The sequence below is a fragment of the Vidua chalybeata genome, chromosome 24 (genome assembly GCF_026979565.1).
Source record: "Vidua chalybeata isolate OUT-0048 chromosome 24, bVidCha1 merged haplotype, whole genome shotgun sequence".
Classification (NCBI taxonomy): domain Eukaryota; kingdom Metazoa; phylum Chordata; class Aves; order Passeriformes; family Viduidae; genus Vidua; species Vidua chalybeata.
This window is the reverse complement of record NC_071553.1, coordinates 2,282,500-2,300,509: the sequence shown is the minus strand read 5'-3', so window position 1 is coordinate 2,300,509 and position 18,010 is coordinate 2,282,500. Positions and strand designations below refer to the sequence as shown.

The window sequence follows — 18,010 nt, the reverse complement described above, 5'->3', positions numbered from 1 at the left end:
CACACAGAGGCAGCTCCAGTGCTGAGCCTGGATTCAACCAGCATCCCACAGATTGAATTTGGATGGATAAGACACAACACAGCAGCCTGGACTTTCCTTCCAGTAGTGAAGGTGCAATTTTTTGAAATTTGGTATTTGAAATTATTATGTCAGCCTGGGATATTCATTCCAGCCAATGGCATTATCCTTTTTACCTTTCCCTTTTTTTAATTATCAAGGAGATTTAATTACCTTATTTTTTTTCTTACCCCTTTTAATCCTCATTCTTATTTTTAATATTAAGGCAGCAAGAGAGTTGTTTCCCCTATAGAAACACTCCTTTAAACTGTGGAATGGGTTGTTTCAAGCCCAAAGTGAGCTGGTCTGTCTTTAATAAAAAGCTACAGAATACTGTAACAGTTTCAAGGAGCTCCAACACTGTCACAGGTAAGGAAGTTCCTCAATAGATGATGGGCCAAACCCAGCAGTTACAGTTACACAGTGCCAAAACTGTGCTTAAATCAGGGAAAAATTACAGGGAATGGGGAATGTCAGTGCTACAAAACAATTCATTTTTCATAAGCTGTTTCACAGCTTCTCCCAGGAAGCTGCAGGCAGCAAGGGCTTTGGGAATGGTCCTTTTCCACTGTAACCATCATCCCTTTACACCTGAAACCTCAGCATCCACCACTCTGTGATTGGGATGGACCAGTGAGTATCAGTGAGGATCCCCAGGGGGGCATTTGCCAAGGCACCAGGATTTCTGGATAGATTATTATTTCTGAAGTGTTTAAGGCACTGGGAGTTGCAGGGGGATGAACCATACTCAGCCAATCCTGCACTGAGGCCTCAGCCAAGCCCTTCTGCAGCAGGGACAAAGCTTTCAAAATTTCAAATTTCAAAAAATTCGAGTTTTCACCTCATGAAACAATGAAGTTCCTCACTCTCGCCAACTCAAATATTACCAGCAGCTTTGATTTGCTGCTGTAACAGGAACCATGTGGGAGCCTTGCCTTCAAGTTTTCCAATCCTAAAGCTTCAGGATTTCAGCATTTCTTTCTGGAAAGTATTTTAGGATTTCAGGATTTTAGCTTTTTTCTGCATCTCCCTAAGAGCAGCTGTGCTTTTGGCTTTTAACAGAGTGGGACCAAAGCTCTGTGGGGATGGAAAGAGCCACCCCAGCAGCTCCTCACCCTGCTGCTCCCTCTCCACACAATTCCAACACCTTTGCCTGTGCTCTGCTCTCTCCCTCTCCCTGTAAATGAAGCCTCTGCTCAACACCTTCGTCCTTTCAACACAAACCCTGTGATATTTTCACCTCTTTTGCCACCAAGAAACAACTTGGCAGGATGTGGTGTCCACACCTCCCACCCCATCTGCTCCAAAAGCTCCCCTACAAACCTGCAGGATCTTCAGGAGAGTCCTGCCCTGCCTGTCCATCAGACCAATGTCACCAATTCCTTGCCCTTATTTAGCAAAACTGGAGTTGTTGTCCCCCTCCCTTTCCTTCTGCAGAGGAGCAAACAGCTCAGGAGCTCCCATTTCCCACATCCCAGCCCATGGATGGGCACCACCAGCCTTTATTTGCCCCCAGAATAATCCTGCACCCTTCTCCACAATTACCTCGTCTATCCAAAATTGTTGAGGAAATCAATTCCCACAATGAAAAACTCCTCCCAGGAGCCCTGCACCATCCTGTCAGTGGGCTGGGAGGGGGGTGAAGAGTCTTCAAATCTTTGTCTTTCCACAGAGCAGGCCCAGGCTGGTGGTCAAACACTTCTCTGCTCACACCTGGCGCTGGGAAGGCAAGCACAGAACAGATGGTTCAGTTCCCCTGGCAGCTCTGAAAACCAAAGGCATTTATTTACTGCAGGATATAACATGTGCACGAGAGAAAGCAGCAGTGAGGATGGGAACATGTGCCTCAGGAAGGTTTTTCCATCCCACTGAAGTCATCATGCAAATAATTTCCTAAAGCTGTTTTTGCATAGTGCAGAACATGACAGGGGTGTGGAGAAATGCAAGAGCAGGGCTTGCTGGGACACAATGAGGTTAAAAGCTGCAATCTGAGGTGGACTAGAAAATCCCTTTTGTCCCTACTCCCTTCACAGAATCCCAGAATCTCTAAGGCTGGAAAAGCCCTCCTGCATCATTGAGTCCCAGCTGTGCCTGATCCCCACCTTGTCCCCAGCCCAGAGCACTGAGTGCCACCTCCAGGCATTCCCTGGGCACCTCCAGGGATGGGCACTCCAAACCTCCCTGGGCAGCCCTTGCCAAGGCCTGAGCACCCTTTCCATGGGGAAATTATTCCTGAATTTTTTTCCCTTGCTCAAAGGAAATTCTTCCCTTACTCATCTGCAGTAGAGAAAATCAGCAGCAATGGCTAAAAATGATCCTCAGCACGAAAAATGCTTTGTTGAAGGGTGGTGCCCTCCCAGCCATCCCTGCTGGTCCTGGGAAGGCAGTGGAGAACTGGATCCCTCCTGCCTTCCAACCCTCATGTACCTCACAGGCAGCATCTCCACCCTTTGCATTGGAAAGAAATCACCAACAACCTCCTGGATCTTTCCAAGAAGATCATTTCACTCACAATACATCAAACCCCGTGGAACAGCAATGCCAGCCTCAGCACTGTGCCCTGAGTCACCTGGGGGAACATTTTCCTGCCCAAGCTCATTCTCTGCACATGGGATAATAAGCCATGGCCAGCTGGATCTTGATGGGAATCCACATTTGGAAGCACTTTAACCAGGATTCATTGGTTTAAAAACCTTCTAAAAATCATGGTGCAGAGAAACCAAACACTAAAGAATTCTCCAAAGATCCAGCGAGCTGCAGGGAACCAGAGCTGGCTGGAAGGAATCTGAGTGACCAAAGGAACCCAAGAACACAGCCTCCAATTTTCACTGTACCCCAACAGAGACCTGGTAAAACACCTGAGTGCCTCTGGGAAAAAAAAAAAACAAACTTAACAACTTCATTTAGATAATTTGTTTTCTGAGCACCAACAGACAGAGGACCGTGAATCCTGATTCATTTTAGCACCACAGGATTAAGCAAGCAAGAAGAAAATAAGGAAGTGGCTTCTCCAAGAAGACACAGCAGGTAAGGATCACTGCAGGGTTTGTGCCACCCAAAGCGCTGGCTGCAGGGTGCCATCCTTCCTGGGAAGGAAACGCTGCTCCATGGCTACCAGGGATTTACTCCCAGGTGTAATCCTGAAGGAGGAGCCTGGGCAGCCTGCAGGACCTGCTCCCAGTGCCTGCCAGGCGTCTTGGCAGGATTGATTTATGGGATGGGCACCTGCTGGGTCTTAAACCAGCTTCAAGGGATGTGTCGCATGCCAGGATAAAAAGCTGCTAAAACTCAGCTTGGGTCTATCAAAGGGATGGAAATCGGTGCAATTGGGGCTCACATCAGGGAGCACATTGCACCCCCCATACCCACTGGAATGATTTTACACTATTTATACATTATTTTAATTTATTTATACATATTGTTTATATTTTATAATATTTTAGATAAATGTTTATATATAAATAGTTAATTTATTTATACATATTATTTATATTTTATATAATTTTTATATACTTATATACAATTATTTGATTTATTTATACATATTATTTATAGTTTCTGTTATTTTAAATAAATTTTTATATATTTATATATAATTATTTAATTTATTAATACATATTATTTATATTTTCTATTATTTATAAATATATTTTATATTTATATACATATTTATAAATAATAACTAGATTATACATCTATTTATATTTATAATTTATACAGTCATTGTACACCCCGGAGTGTCCTGGCTACCAGCTGCAGGTTTCCCTTCCTTGTTCTGAATTCTGGGTCATTGAAAGGCAGGATGAAGCTGCTAGAACACGGATTTAGGCATTTCACAGCACACAAAATACACCTCTCCCTGCCCCACACTCTGTGGTCAGGCTCTGCCCTTGATAAAAACCATAACCTACTGAAAACCAAGGCTGTGACTTTCCCAGCGCTCCTCAGATGCCAAGAGCAGATAAAGCCAGGCACTGGACACAGGGGAAGCTGATCCCGAGGTTTATCATGTAATAAGGAATGATGTTTGTGTCGCAGTGAGATCCCCTCCGAGGGCTGGGCTGGGATTATTTCGGGAGTTTCTCCAACGTGCCCGAGCTCTGGGCTTGCTTGGAGAGCTGTGTGGGAATCCCACACCCCCTCAGCTGGCTGAGAGCAGGGTGAGGGGCGAGAACTCTGCCTTTAACCCAGTCCCTGGCATCTCCCTCTGGCCCTTTCCAGGGGTTGTCCGAACCCAAACCCACTGCAAAGCTTCTCCTCTGCAGTGCTCCCAGCACACTCAAGGGAAAATCTCCATAATTCCCATTTTAATGGAGAACAAGAGGCTTTTCCACAGCTGTGGCAGCACAGAAACCACCCCAGACAAGGTGCTTCAGCTACCAACACTGCCGAGGTTCCTGTGTTCGCCTTAAACCACATGAAGAAAGCCAAAAGCAATTTAAAATAACTGGGTAAGGATATGACACCGGGGCCTTCCAGCAACAGGAAACGTGGCTGTTCTTCCCTCCCCTGTTGGGCAGATACCTCGTGGTCTGGGCTGTTTACTCGCCCTCACACACACTGATAACAGGAACACTCTTTTTTTGGTGCTGGTTTCCCCCCTGGCCTGGAACATGTCTTGCAGCTGTGTTTATGATGAAGAGCGTTATTAGGCTGCAATTCACCAGAGCCTGAATTAAAAAGTTTCGCTTCTGAGGAGCTGGAAGCCTTCATAGGAGGAGGGAGTTGTTTGGAAAATAATAATAAAAATCTTTAGATATACCATAATGGTTCTCACTGAAGTCTATGGGAATTTATCAGCAACTAATGAACAAAAATGAAAGCAGATGTTGAAAACCCAAAAGTTTTAGCTTTAGCTGAGATCCTCATGGGAAAACTTTCCAGCCTGCAGAAACCACAAAGGGGATGGGAGCTCTTGCTCATGGCCATGAACAATTCCAGAAGTAATTCATGGGTCAAAGTCTCTTTTCCAAAGCAGACTTTGCCTCTGAAGCCACCACCAAGCTTTGCAAAACTTTCCCCTACAGATATCCCTCACGTGGACAAGATAGAGCCAGGGTTGCCCTCTGGAGCAAAGAGGCAAAGGGTGTCTTTACAACACCCCAGGGACAAAGAGAACACCAATAAACTGAGCTCCAGCCCCTCAAGCCTTTGGACAAGCTGGGAAGGAGTCACAGCCACCCTGGCTGGCACAAGGGTGGTGACACGGATGGGGTATCTGGGACTGGGCTCTCCCAGCCTCAAGCTGCTCTTGGGATGCAGCTCTGAGTGCCACGAGGAACAGCAAAGGCACCCTCAGGTACCTGAGAGCTCAGAACAGGCTGTGCCTTAGTGCCACAGGGGAAAGCTGGGCTGGCACAGGTGAATCACAAGAATCACAGAACCCTGGAATGGTTTGGGTTGGAAGGGACCTTAAAGCTCATCTTGTTCCTCTTCCTGCCACAGGCAGGGACACTTTCCACTAGCCCAGGTTGCTCCAAGCCCTGTCTAAACCTGGCCTTGGACACTTCCAGGGATGGGGCAGCCACAGCTGCTCTGGGCACCCGGTGCCAGGGCCTGTCCACCCTCACAGGGAAGGATTTCTTCCAGTATCAAACCCAAATTTCCCCTTTTTCAGTTGAATGCATTCCCCTTTGTCCTGCCAGTGCAGTTCCTGATGAAGAGTCCCTCCTGGTCCTCGTACACAGTCTTGTCTTCACCCACCCGAGAGGAGCAGCACGAGAAACATCAACATCCCCTTTTCTCAGCACCTGCTCCCCACAAACCTCAATGACAGCAGCTCGGGTGGTTCAGGACCTCATCCTGCCCTGAACCTCTGCCCAGGTCAGGGCTGGAGCAGCCCAGGCTGGCAATGACCAAAGCAATCCCTTGGCCAAGGGGGCTGCAAACACCTCCATGGCCCAAAGGGCATCTCTCCATGGGCAAACAGCTTAACAACCACCCCGGGAGACCTCGCTGGCTTCCCTTCACTCAAACCCTTCTACACCCCTCGTGTGTCCTCAGACACACATTTGTGTCCCCAGACATATCTAAAATGTGCAACTGTACAGCCTGGAAGCACAGCACATGCCTCTGAAAGGAGAGGCTGGCTGCAGGATCCAAGTGCTCTCCTGCACAAAGGGCAGCAACGCCAGGGAAAGCTGCCAGCTCGGGGCTGGGTCAAGCTGTGTGCATTGCTAAACCTTGGCCTGACCTGTCGCTGGATCTGGGGACAGGAAATACTGAAGAGAGCTGAAACCCTCCAGCCTGCAATTGCAGAACCAGGCATGAAGGTCAAGGCAGGCAGATAAGGAGATGAAATAGCTGTGACCCACAGTTAATCTTCAGCTCAGCTGCTCGTCTGTGGAGCCCACCACATCCCATCCCCAGCCTGGGACAACACACACGAGCTCAAACCCAAGAGCCTGGGCACAGGAGCTGGGCTGGGAGGTGGCAACTCATTAATGCACAGCAACAGCAGCATGTTTGACAGCATCCACAGCCTGGGTTCCAACATTTAATTAATACATCCCTGGAGCAGGGTACAAAGGGGGAAAAAAAATAGGCAGCCTTTGTGCCACCATCCACGTTCTCTGCTCCTACTACAGGCACCTCCAGCACGTGGACAAATAGGATGAACAGCAGGAGGCTCCTGTCAAACCCATCACAGCACGTGCACTGACCCGGTCCCTCAGAGCTTTGCCTTAGGAGTTTACCTCACCCAGTTCTCAAGGCAGCTCTAATTACACCCAGGCACAGGGCTCCGAGCCAAGAACCGCAGGAAACACAACGGGAATCACAAAGCCAGCAGCCCAAGAGCCTTTCCAGTGCTCTGCCTGTTTGACCAAGCCCTTTTCAGTCTTTGCCCCAGACCTAGGTGGGAGCATATCCTCCAACAGCATTTGCTGTTTCATAGTAAACCAGCAGCATGAGGCCAACATAAGCTTGTTACTGGCCAAGAGCAGAATCTGGGCCATCTGATGTTTTAAACTTATTAATTCAGCTGCAGCTGGTAAAAGCACAATTCTAAAAAAAAAAAATGTGTGAATTCAAATAACCTGCTCCCATCTAATCTGCTCGCATTGCTCTCTGCTGCAGTGCAGTTAATTAAATGGTTCTCGTTATAAATCCACTTTCCCCAGAAGTCTCATTAGCCAAATTAATATGATGCATACAGAGCACTAAACCCTTCCAAGAGACTGGTTTTAACAACAGCCTGGCTCTACCTGGCCACTGGAGCATCCCTCTAAGCCCTTCAGGAGGCAGAGGGGCAGACCCAGCACCCAAAAAACAGCTCGCTATGGCAAAGCGACTGTAGGAGAACCATCCCACAGCACATCCCACGATACCTCCGAGTCTCTGGAATAAATGCATGATGTAAAGCAGACAGGGAACCATCTCCCAGTGAACAGACAGTGAAATCTGCCTCAGAGAGGCAGAGCTCTTCTGGAACAGCCACTGACACTTCGAAGCACACCCAAAAAATGGGACAGTGCCCAAGCCCTGACACAAACACCTGGATACCTGAGCAGGTGACCAGCTTGCCAAAAAAGATCCCCTTTTTTGGGGTACACTGACAGACCACCCATCTCCTGTCAACATCAACCCCCCAACCCAGGCAAAGGGGCTGAAACACATCTCCCATTATTGCTACCAGCCCCAGACCTATCGTACAACACTTCAAAGGAGATTCAGAGGTTGTATCTTAACAGCACCAGAAATACATTGCAAAAAATAGGAATTTTAACTACAAGCACCAACTTCTAGAAGAAAAGGCATCTCCTGAGTCTCCCCTTTCCAATTCCCTTCCCTCATAACCAGCAATAGCTACAATTGCTCCCATTTATAACAAAAAACTTCATTTAAATTATTACACCAGCATCCCACAAACACAGACGATTTGCCGAATCATTGGCTTGGCTTTCCTTATCAACACATACAAATTATAAACACTATTCTGGGTTAAAGCAGTGTAAATTCAAGCAGTTCATGAAGTCAAAATAACAGCTCCAGCTTGCCAAGCTGAGAACACGTAGCTTTATGTGCACGGCCCTGTTTCTTAACGGGACACCCCAACAAACTGGGAAGCACATCCAAGAGTCGGCTCCTTCTCCCCCATTCCCGAGCGGGTGGAGCAGCACGGTGACTGAAGAAACCACAATTAGTAAGCATTAATAAACTGGAGAATCAAGACAACAAAAGGCGAACAACAATCTTCTTTTACATCACAACTCAGTCCAACCTCTTCCAGCCCCTTACCTGTTTTAGGGATTTACACAGCGCTTTGCCCCGGGAACAGAGACCTTGCAGAGCACAACCACAGCATCCGTCGGCTGAGAGGCATCTGCAGCCTAGCAAAGATCCTGCCCGGCTGCAGGGGGTTATCCATGGAAGTTAAAAGTATGTCAAGGCAAACAGGGCAAGCGTTCAAGGTGTCTTCATGGCACGTCACAGGAATTCTACCACGAGCACAGCACGGGAGCTCCTGAAGCCGACGACGCAGCAGTGGCAGCTTCCTCTCGACGGCCGCGGTCCTCAGGCGCGCCCCGAAGTCTCCTGCAGCAAACACGGAGTTGTGCTCCTGCACGGGAACAGCTTTCCAAAGCTCAGGAGCCCCCGGGACAGGAGAACTACAGCACACAACGTTTTTCGGGCCGCCTCCGGCTGTTCCTCTCCCCGTCTGCACTACACCGGGAGCGACTGCACGGAGCGCGCGGCGGGGCCGGGACGCGAGCAGGGCACATGCACATCCGAGGCGTGTGGAACCAATGGCTTCAAAACCGGTCAAAATAAGGCACTGAGACACCACGCAAAGGTTTAAATTACCGCCTCCAGCTCTCAGGAACTCTTCATCCATTCAGCACTAAACCCACAACTGCTGAAAAGCCCCTGGAGATGGAGGAGCGCCTCGCGTACGGCAGGAAAGGCTTTATTAACAGCATTTAAACACTTTTAAGGACTCATTTCTCTTTTTCTTTTGGCAATTTTGGTGCAAAGGTTTTACGTGCAAGATTCAAAGCAATTTCAAAACTTTTTTTCTTCAAAATTAAAAAAAAAAAAAACCAAGAATCAAAACTAAAGGCAAACATGTTGGGTGAACAAAATAAATCAGAAACTTAAAATTCAGGAACTCCGGCTCTTCCAACCAGCGAAGCCCCAGACTTGGCCACCGTTCCGAGGCGCAGGGTGGTGCTTCCCTGCTTCTTGCATGCCAGCAGCAGCACCGCTGCCCCGTCCCGCTGAGGAGAAACGCAGCAAGTGACCCCTTTTTCACTGCAAACACGGGGGCCACAGCAAGGCCATCAGATACAATTCTTCTGACTGGTACCACAGGTCGATCAACGCAAAAGTGTCGGTGCTCTCCCTGCTTCTTGCTCAAGACCCACAACTATCAGCTCAATTGGGCAGCAGCAGCAGGAACCCCTCCGCTGCCAACACAGGGGCCAAACGTTTGTCGTCAATTCACTTCCAGGCAGAAAAACCATTTTCCTCAAAAGAAACAATTTATTTAGAATGAAACAAAATCAGCTCAACTGTGAGCGCATGTTTGAGTGACAGCTACTTTTAAGCTGTGTGAGCCATAAAAAGGGTATTCCTTTACTTTTCCAGCAATCTTGTGTACACAGCACAAAGCAAAGAGGTCATTTTTTTTTTCCACTTAAAACACGGGCATTGGCATCACAATAGCAGATACACAACTTTTTTTTTTTTTTAAAGCTGCCATTTTAGTAAAATGCACAAATACTAAACAGATAAGCTTTCTTCCACCAGGAGGCCCATGTAAATTCCACATAAGCCACAGCTTCTCTTCCCAAAGGTCCATTAGAGCTTGGTATCCCATGCGGTTGTCTTCAGCAGTCCACCAGATTTGCTTGCAGGAGGAAAAAAAACGTTATTTCAATACAAATGTGTACACCAGATTTGGGTTTTTCCCCTCCCTACATTATACAGATGAACATAAAGAGCTACGAGGCCTTTCTGAATATTCTACTTGGACTTCAAAAAGCACCAATACCACCCATGGGCATGAAACCTCGGAATGAAGTTGCCTTCTAGGGATAGATGCAAAACAAGTAGTGCAGGGCTTCTTTCTGGACCAGGATAAAACTAGGCTTACAGTACTGATGATTACTCAACTTGCAGTAACATTTGCTGGGGCACATCAAAATCATTAACCAGGAGAAAAACCAACCTAATTCTTGCTAATTCGGTTGACTTTTCTCACTGGGTATTTCCTGAAGGCAACTTATCAACAAAACCATGAAATGTAGTGTTACACAGCTCTTTTGCTCTCGTTCTGCTGCGCAGTTCTAACAGCAGACAATGCCAATATTAAAAGGTCAAATCAAAGACACGCCCAATATAATTTAAAATTGTTACTATTCAAGTCATATCTCCTTGCCATCGTTTTCACACAATCGGAACTGCGGGAAGATGAATATTCAATGAACCATTCTCTGCACCACCCGGTCTGCTTTAAGCCTGATACAAAAATCACCTCATCGTTCAGTCTATCAATCATTGGAATATCTGTCCTTCAGTGCTATAAAGAAATAAACAGAGAGACAAAGGGGAAAGAACCCCAAAAGCTCTAGAGCCACACGGCAACCATTTCTTCCCCTCTGGGCACACAGCACTCCCCAGGAGCGCTGCCCTCAACACTGTTTTGCTTAGAGCCAGGAACTACCATTTTCCAAGGCATTTTTCCCTGAGTCCTCAGAGTTTTTGAACTTGTCTTCACAATTTTGATTCATTCCTCCTCCCCATTAATACCTCAGGCCTTTCACCTCAGTTACCATCAACCAGAGGGTTCCCAAACCCACACAAGAAATTAAAACTCATTCTTCATAAAACTTGGCTCTCCATAGAGGCCAAGAAAGTTGTCACCAAAATATTCCATCTTTAACATCCTTGTAGGAAACAAAAGAGAGAGAAGGCAAAGTTTCTCTGCTTGGCAATAATGCCCTTTTCTCTCTGGGAGGCTGACAAGGATGTGTTGGTATTTGTGCCCCTAAAACCTCTGGATTGAGGATAACCTCGGTGTTCCCGTGGCAAACAAAGCCACTGGCCGGGGGCCAAGGAAGTTGCGCAAAGTTTCCAATTGAAAGAAATAAACAACAAACTAAAATCTCAAACAAAACTACGAGTCATTTGAGGTTCTTTCCCCAAAGCATAAAGCACAAGGATGAAATGATTCAGGAAAAGGACATCCTTTTTCCAGGCTAATTCAACACACTAATGAAATAGAAGAACATCAGCTGCACACAAGGTCGGGAGAGAATACTGAGCTCTCGCCACAGCAATGTAATGCCAGACACGAGGAGAGAGCCAACAACTGCTACATCTGGTTTGCTCTACACACAGTGGTATCACCCACAGGCTTCTAAACCTTGAGGCCTGGCTAAGCCAACTTCAGTGGACAGTTACTCCAATGGGGAACACCTCAGACCAAGGAGGAAAGCACAGCCTGCCCAGCCGCACCGGCCGGGATGGCAGCACGGGAATTCAGTGCCGGCAAAAAAAAAAGCTTTCCAAGTTTTGCCACAAGAACCCTCAAAGGGTGTTAAAATCCTTGCTTACAAAACAGAGCAGCAACCACAAATAAATCAGATTCAAAGAAGCAGGTGCTCCATTAAATAAGGAACCAGAAAACCTGGAGTCAAACACGGCCTCGCCTGTTCCTTCTTGCCCTCCAGCACAGCACAGCACAATTTCACAGCCAGTGGCAGGTGGAACCAAGAAAATTCTAGGGTGATTTCCCAAGGGAAAATGGAAGTGCACCTAACATGCTCTTCCCAAAAGGCTTCCCAAACCAAGCTGGCTTTGACAAGCTATGTTGACCCCAAGTTTTATGGGTTTTTAGCAGGTGCCTCTGCGGATCAGTGGAACAAATGCTGCTCTCAGTGTCCAACACAAATTTAGTGCTTTTTCCCCCCCAGTTTTGGGCAGATTTAAATTCCCAGCTGTTTAAGTCTCTTTCCTAGAAAAATCTTACAAGTGATTTCTGTCAGATGACAGAAATCTCCCAGAAAACTCCCTCTGAATGCAAGCAGCACTTGCAGCATTGATCACCTACTGACACACAACAGGCACCTGCTCCAATTAAAACATTCTTTGCAATAAGTGGTAAACACGCCGTATCTTCTTAAACACAGTGATTTGCATTTCTGGTGTGATTCCCAAAAATTCTCGTTGTTAATAGTAAGCTGAACAGCTGAATTCTGCCATCTCTTACATTCACATTGAAGGGCAACCCAGAAATCCTGGATTTTACTCTCAAATTTAAGAGCATTAAATGAGGCTTTCACCTTTTCATTCAGAAAGAAAAGTAGCTATAAAAAACAAAATCTGTGTTTAAGAGATGCTGCCACATTGGAATTCTCAGTTCACCACAATGTTTGGGATGCTGGGTCCACTCATTCTGGGCAGAGAGAGGAATCAAAGCCCTCTTAAATCACAGCCCTCTCTGTCAAGTGGTGCAGTAATAAAAATTCCTATTTTTGTGACAGAAACTCAAGCAAGTTCAGTTACACCCAAAAAATACATTCAAGACATTTCCGCCTTCATCTCCTATTTGCATCCTATTCCACACTTTGAATTTGATTTTTGCCATGCAAGTTGCAAGAGAAATCAACTCATGCCTGTAACAATTATCCAAGGAATCTATTGGAGCATGGACTGAGCGAGGCAGCGTCGCTTCTCCGTTGCCCAAATCCCTGAAAACATGGCTAAGTGCAAGATTACATTCTGGGTTTAAGTGCAAGATTACAATTTTAGGGCCTGTAAAGAGATACAATGAGATTTACACCTCAGTTTAGAAGCTGCTGCACCATCCTTTTGGTTGTTATACAGAGTATCATGGAATTAGAACACATCAGGGATTGAGATCCCTTCTCCCCTCCTAAATGCCTGAATTACCAAAGGTGGCTGAGACAGCTGGAGAAAAGTGCCCAATGATTGGGGAAATATAAGAAAAAATTAACTTTTGTTCTTTGAAAAAAAAAAAACAAACAACCTGCAAACTGTTTCATCCTTGAATCACAAGAACAAGAGCTCAAACCTCAGTATCTCGGAGTATTTTTTAATATTTCTCCAGGATGCTAAAACCACTTTACTCCAGGTGCCCATGATAAACCTCATGTAATGCCCAGTGCACACTGTACCTGAAAAGTCCCTAGCAGACAGCAGTTCCTTGCTATTAACAAAGAGGTAAAACGTTAATGAGAACTTTAATGTAATTAAATTATCACAGAATGAAAAGCATCTCTGGAGAGAAGCACTTACTTGCTCAGTTTGCATTGTGGAACCAAACCCCACTGAACCTGCAACTCTTGGAAAATAAAACAAAACAACAAAAAAAAAAAGGCAGTAAAACCAAAACCCCACAATATAACTCGAGTTCTCCTTAAAGCACCTCCTTGTTTCCTGCACACCAGAGTGAGCACAAGACATTCGTGGTTTGCAACAAAGTCCTCAGCTCTTGACCAAACCTAGTCACTGCTACAAACCCAAAGTGCACATATGGGATACACCAGGAAATCAGGGAAATGCACCTGTTAAAAATCCCAGTTTCAGTGCATGCACCTGGGGGGGCTGGATGAAAAAGGAATCCCTTTCCAAAAAGGAATTCAGTATTCTGCTGTGTACCCGAGAGCAGCTGCTGCTCACCTGAAAAACGTCGACCTTGAGCCACGCGACTCAACGGGGAAACCACTGCGGCTCCCGAGGGAAGGGATCCCACGGGCCCAAGGGCCGCTGGCCTGAGGCCCACACGGAATTTCAAGGACTCAAAAGAGGAGGTGACACCAGTCTGTTATTAAAGTATGGATTTCCATCTCCACTGAGTGCTTTAAATCTGGTCTGTTCGGTTTGGAGCTCTCTCGAGGACGAGCTCTTGGGACTTGCTTTAAAATACATGAAATGAAAAAAGGACATGAATCTAAATTAAGAAGACAGGAGTTTTTCTTTCCCCCCCTCCCTCCCCACCCCAGTTTTTATTATTTTTCTATTTTCTGTAAATCAAAGCAGGCTGAGCCTCCCTGCTGTCCCCACTGATAGGGAATTCTCAAAATATCCTATTCACGCTACTCCTAACCAACCTCTCTGGCTTCTATCTTTATAGAAAAATGTAGTAACAGAAAATCGGCCCGGGAAAGTCACCTACAAACAAAGATCTATTTAAAATAACGACAGGGCTGGCTAAGGCTGTATCCCATAGCACCTGGCACACGCTGGAGGGGCTGCATGGAGGAGTAGGCAGGGTTGGGAACAGAACACGAGGGCCTTAGGATGCCCCACGGACAATGATCATGACCAGATAGTCGTCCTCTGATTTGGCCAACGCCTTGGCCGTGGAGTCCAGGAACTGCTGGGAGAAGTCGCAGGGCGGAAAGGCGTGCAGGACCCCGCTGTTCTCCTTGTCTTTGTTCCCCCCCACAGGGAGGCTGATCACCCCAGCAGCCTGCTTTTGCTTTAGGTAGGACACCAGATTCCTGAGCGGCCTCTGCGTGGAGGTGGTGGCGGCCTCGGCAGCTCCGGCTGCGGAGCGGTTGTCTGAGGCGCCGGGCACGGCCAGAAGGATGGCGTATCCATTGGGACCCGCCACCTTGATGCGCCGGTTGACCTCGTCCAACTTGGGCTGGTCCAGACGGAGACGTTGGGTGATCTTGAGCTGAGCCACTTTCCCCCCAGTCGCTCCCTCCACGAGGAGGCTGCTGGCGACTCCGAGGTCCCCCTGGAGCAGGTGCATGTTGGACGGGAAGTTGCTGTTCTTCAGCAGGAGCATCCCCTGCCAAGCCAGGCACAGTTTGGGCGCTGCCCCGGCCTGCGCTGCTCCATCCTGCTGCTGTTTCTGGGGAGGAGGTTTGAGCCGGGAGCCTCCGCCACCTCCCTCCGCCGCCCGCTCGTCCTTTTTGGCCGGACTTTTGCACTCCTGGGCGGCAGCGGCGGCGCGATGCTTGCGCTCCCGCTCTGCGGAATTCTTGCGGTCGCGCTTTTCGTTCTGCCCCCGCTCCAGGCTGCCCCGACGGGACTCCCGGACGGGGGAAGGTCGCTCCAAGAGGAGCAAGCGGGATGAGCGCTCAGGGTCACTACTGTAACGCTCCCGGCCTCCGAGCAGCTCGGGGCTGCGGTCCGGGGGAGAGGTTGTGGCCAAGCAGTGGCGCTTTCGGGAGGAAGAGGAGCGCTCGCTGTCAGGGGAACGGTCCAAGTGCCGGCCTCCATCCTCCGCCAGTCTCCGTTTCCTAGGCTGATCCCTACTGCTACTGCCCAGCTCCCTCTCCCCGCGGTCCCGCTCCAAGGACCACCCATCCCGGCGGCGCTCCAGGCTTTCCAGTGGGTCATAGGCAGCTGCCCGATTACTCCGGTCCCGCACAGGGGGCGGCGGGGGCACCCACTCTGTCTCAGGATAAAGGTCTCTGTCACGGTCTCTATAGAGCAACGGTGGCGTCCTGTCCCGGGCCCCCCGGAGAGGGTCGGGGGGGGCTCCCCGGTGAGCCCCAAAAGCAGCCGCCTCCGCCACAAGCTCGTAATGAGCCGGGGGCGGCAAGGGCAGGGGCTGCAGGTAGGGCTGCTGGTACCGATGCTCCGTGTCGGCAAAGTCTACGCGGAGCCGGCGATCCGGCCCCCCCAGGGGGAACCCCCGCATGTGGGTGCAGGCTGCCTGCGCCGCGTCCAGGCTCTCGTACTGGATATAGGCCCAGGAATCCCCTTTGCGGTAATCGATCGTGCGGATGGTGCCAAACCGATCAAACTCCCTGGCCAGGGCGGCCAGGGGCACCCAGGGCCCCAGGCCTCCCACCCAGAGCCGGGTGGTCGGGGTGGCTTTCCCGTACCCGATCTTGATGGGGTTGCGCAGCAGCACCTTCCCTGACATGGCCAACTTGGCCCGGTGCGCCATGTCCAGATTCTCAAACTTAAGAAACCCATAGGTGCTGGTCTGCCCACGCCCCGGCCTCTTGATGTCCACCTCAGTGATGACCCCAAAACGGTCGAACGCTCGCCGCAAGTCCGACTCGCTCACGGTGATGTCCAGGTTGCCCAGGAACAGCGTGCGGTTGGCTCTCTGGTCATCCTCAGGGCTGATCTCCTCCTCAGCGGCCGCTCCGGCACCTCCTCCTCCTCCTCCACGGAATCCCCCGGCCGCCGCCACGCCGGCCACGCGCTCCAGCCCGTAGGCCGGCCGCACCCGCGCCTCGTAGAAGCCGCCATAGTCCCGCTCCCTCTCCAGCTCCCTCGGCAGCGGCGGCGGCGGGAGCCGGCCCAGGGCGAGCTGCTGCAGCCGGTAGTCCCGGTACCCCAAAGCTCCGCCGCTGCCCGCGGGGGACAGCGCCCGCTGCGCGGCCCCGGCCGGCGGGTGCCGCACGGCGGCCGCCACCGCCCCGACCGCCGCCGCGCCGTAGGGAGACTCCTTGTCCAGCAGCGCCGGGGAGCGGCTGCTGCGCCGGCGGCCGCTGCCTCCGCCGACATAGACGGCCTCGATCTTCAGCGGGCGGTCGTAGAGCACGAGGCGGCCGCGGGCGTGCTTGGCGGCGCGCGCGTCCTCGGGCCGGCGGAAGTTGACGAAGGCCACGCGCTCGTCGGCGGAGCCGGCGCCGGGCGGGAGCCGGCTGATCTTGACGCTCACGTCGCCGAAGCGCTTGAACTCGTGGAAAAGCCCGTCCTCCACCGCCTCGTCGCTCAGCGCCGAGCCCAGCTCGCTGATCTTCAGCGTCTTGTACTCGCCGCCGCCCGGCTCCGACGAGGAGGAGGAGGAGGAGGCGGCGGCGGCCGCTCGCGATTCACCGCCGCGGCTGCTGCTGCTTCGCGACGCCTCCGCGGATTTACCGCTGTAGCCGTGCCGGCCCCCGCCGCCCGCGGCCGCCGCCGAACCGGTCTCGTACTCGCGGCTGCCGGCGCGGCCGCCCTTGTCCGCGTGGGCGCCGCGCCGGCCGCTCCCGCTGTTGCTCTCGCCGGACGCCGCCGCCGCTTTCCCGCCGTTGGAGCCTCCGCCGGACGAGCCGCTCGGCTTCTTGCTGCCGCGCGAGGAGGAGGAGGAGGACGCCGAGTCCTCGCCGCCCCGGGAGCGCTTGGCCTTGGCGGGCGAGCGCTCCTTGCCCTTCATGGCGGCGGCGGCCGCGCTCCCGCCGGGCCTCCCCGACCGCCCCGCTCACGCACCCGCCGCCATCTTGGGAGCCGCGCCGGCAGCGCGCGCCGCCCCCCCCGCGCCCATTGGCTGCCCAGGGCGGTGCCCTCGCCCATTGGCTGCCGCTGCGGGTGTGCTCCGCCCACCTCCTGGCGCTGCGCGTTCCCATTGGCCCGCTGCGCTGTCGGTCTGCCAGCCAGCCCCGTGCTCCCGCGGGGGGGGCGGGAATTGCCGCCGTCGCGCGCCTCCCAGCCCCGCTCGCTCATTGGGCAGTTAGAAAGGGCGCGGCGATCTCATTGGACGATCGTACCTGTCAATCGTGGCTGTTCAACCACGGGAGGATTTTCGCTGCCCATTGAACGATGGGCCGAACTTAGCTCCGCCTTCTGATTGGCTCTCCTCCCTGCCAGTTACAATAATCGCTCTGCGGCCCCGCCCCGCCCTTTGCCATTGGCTCTCTCGCTTAGAGGTGGGTTCCCATCGTACCTCTCAAAATCTCGCGAGTTTCTCTGTCCCCACTCCATTTCCTCATTGGTCACTAGTCAACACATCGCACTGATCTGATTGGCTGATCCATACGCCGCTCACGAAGGATCGCGCCCTGCCCCCAAACTCCGTTCCTTGTTTATCATTGGGCGAGAAAACGTCCCCAGGCGTCTGATTGGGTGCATGCAGGCAGAGTGCTGATTGGCTAGCACAAAAATCAATCAGGCTTGTTCTGGCTCCGATTGGTCGCCGCGGGGAGGGGGGCGGTCCCCGGCGGAGCTCGCGGTGCGGCGGCGGCTGAGGGCTCAGAGCGCGTTTGGCGGTGGTGAGGAGAGGAGGTGCGCCAGTGCTCCCTATGCCTGCTCT

General features: G+C 51.0%; 1 protein-coding gene across 3 annotated transcripts; it reads right to left on the bottom strand.

The window, feature by feature from the left end:
• Window positions 1-8,714: 8,714 nt before the first annotated feature.
• RBM15 (RNA binding motif protein 15) lies at window positions 8,715-17,199 on the bottom strand. 3 transcript variants are annotated; one of them, XM_053964200.1, is made up of 3 exons: window positions 14,258-17,199; window positions 13,705-13,940; window positions 8,735-9,907 (listed from the first exon to the last, which is right to left on the bottom strand). In XM_053964200.1, exon 1 carries the CDS (start codon window positions 17,135-17,137, stop codon window positions 14,321-14,323), a length of 2,817 nt encoding a protein of 938 aa, XP_053820175.1. In that variant the 5' UTR covers window positions 17,138-17,199; the 3' UTR covers window positions 8,735-9,907; window positions 13,705-13,940; window positions 14,258-14,320. The 3 variants fall into 3 exon arrangements, 2 of the variants coding, with proteins under 2 accessions (XP_053820175.1, XP_053820176.1); XR_008434786.1 differs by lacking the exons at window positions 13,705-13,940; window positions 14,258-17,199 and adding an exon at window positions 13,321-13,698 and having other exon boundaries at window positions 8,715-9,907; XM_053964201.1 differs by lacking the exon at window positions 13,705-13,940.
• Between the last annotated feature and the right edge of the window lie 811 nt (window positions 17,200-18,010).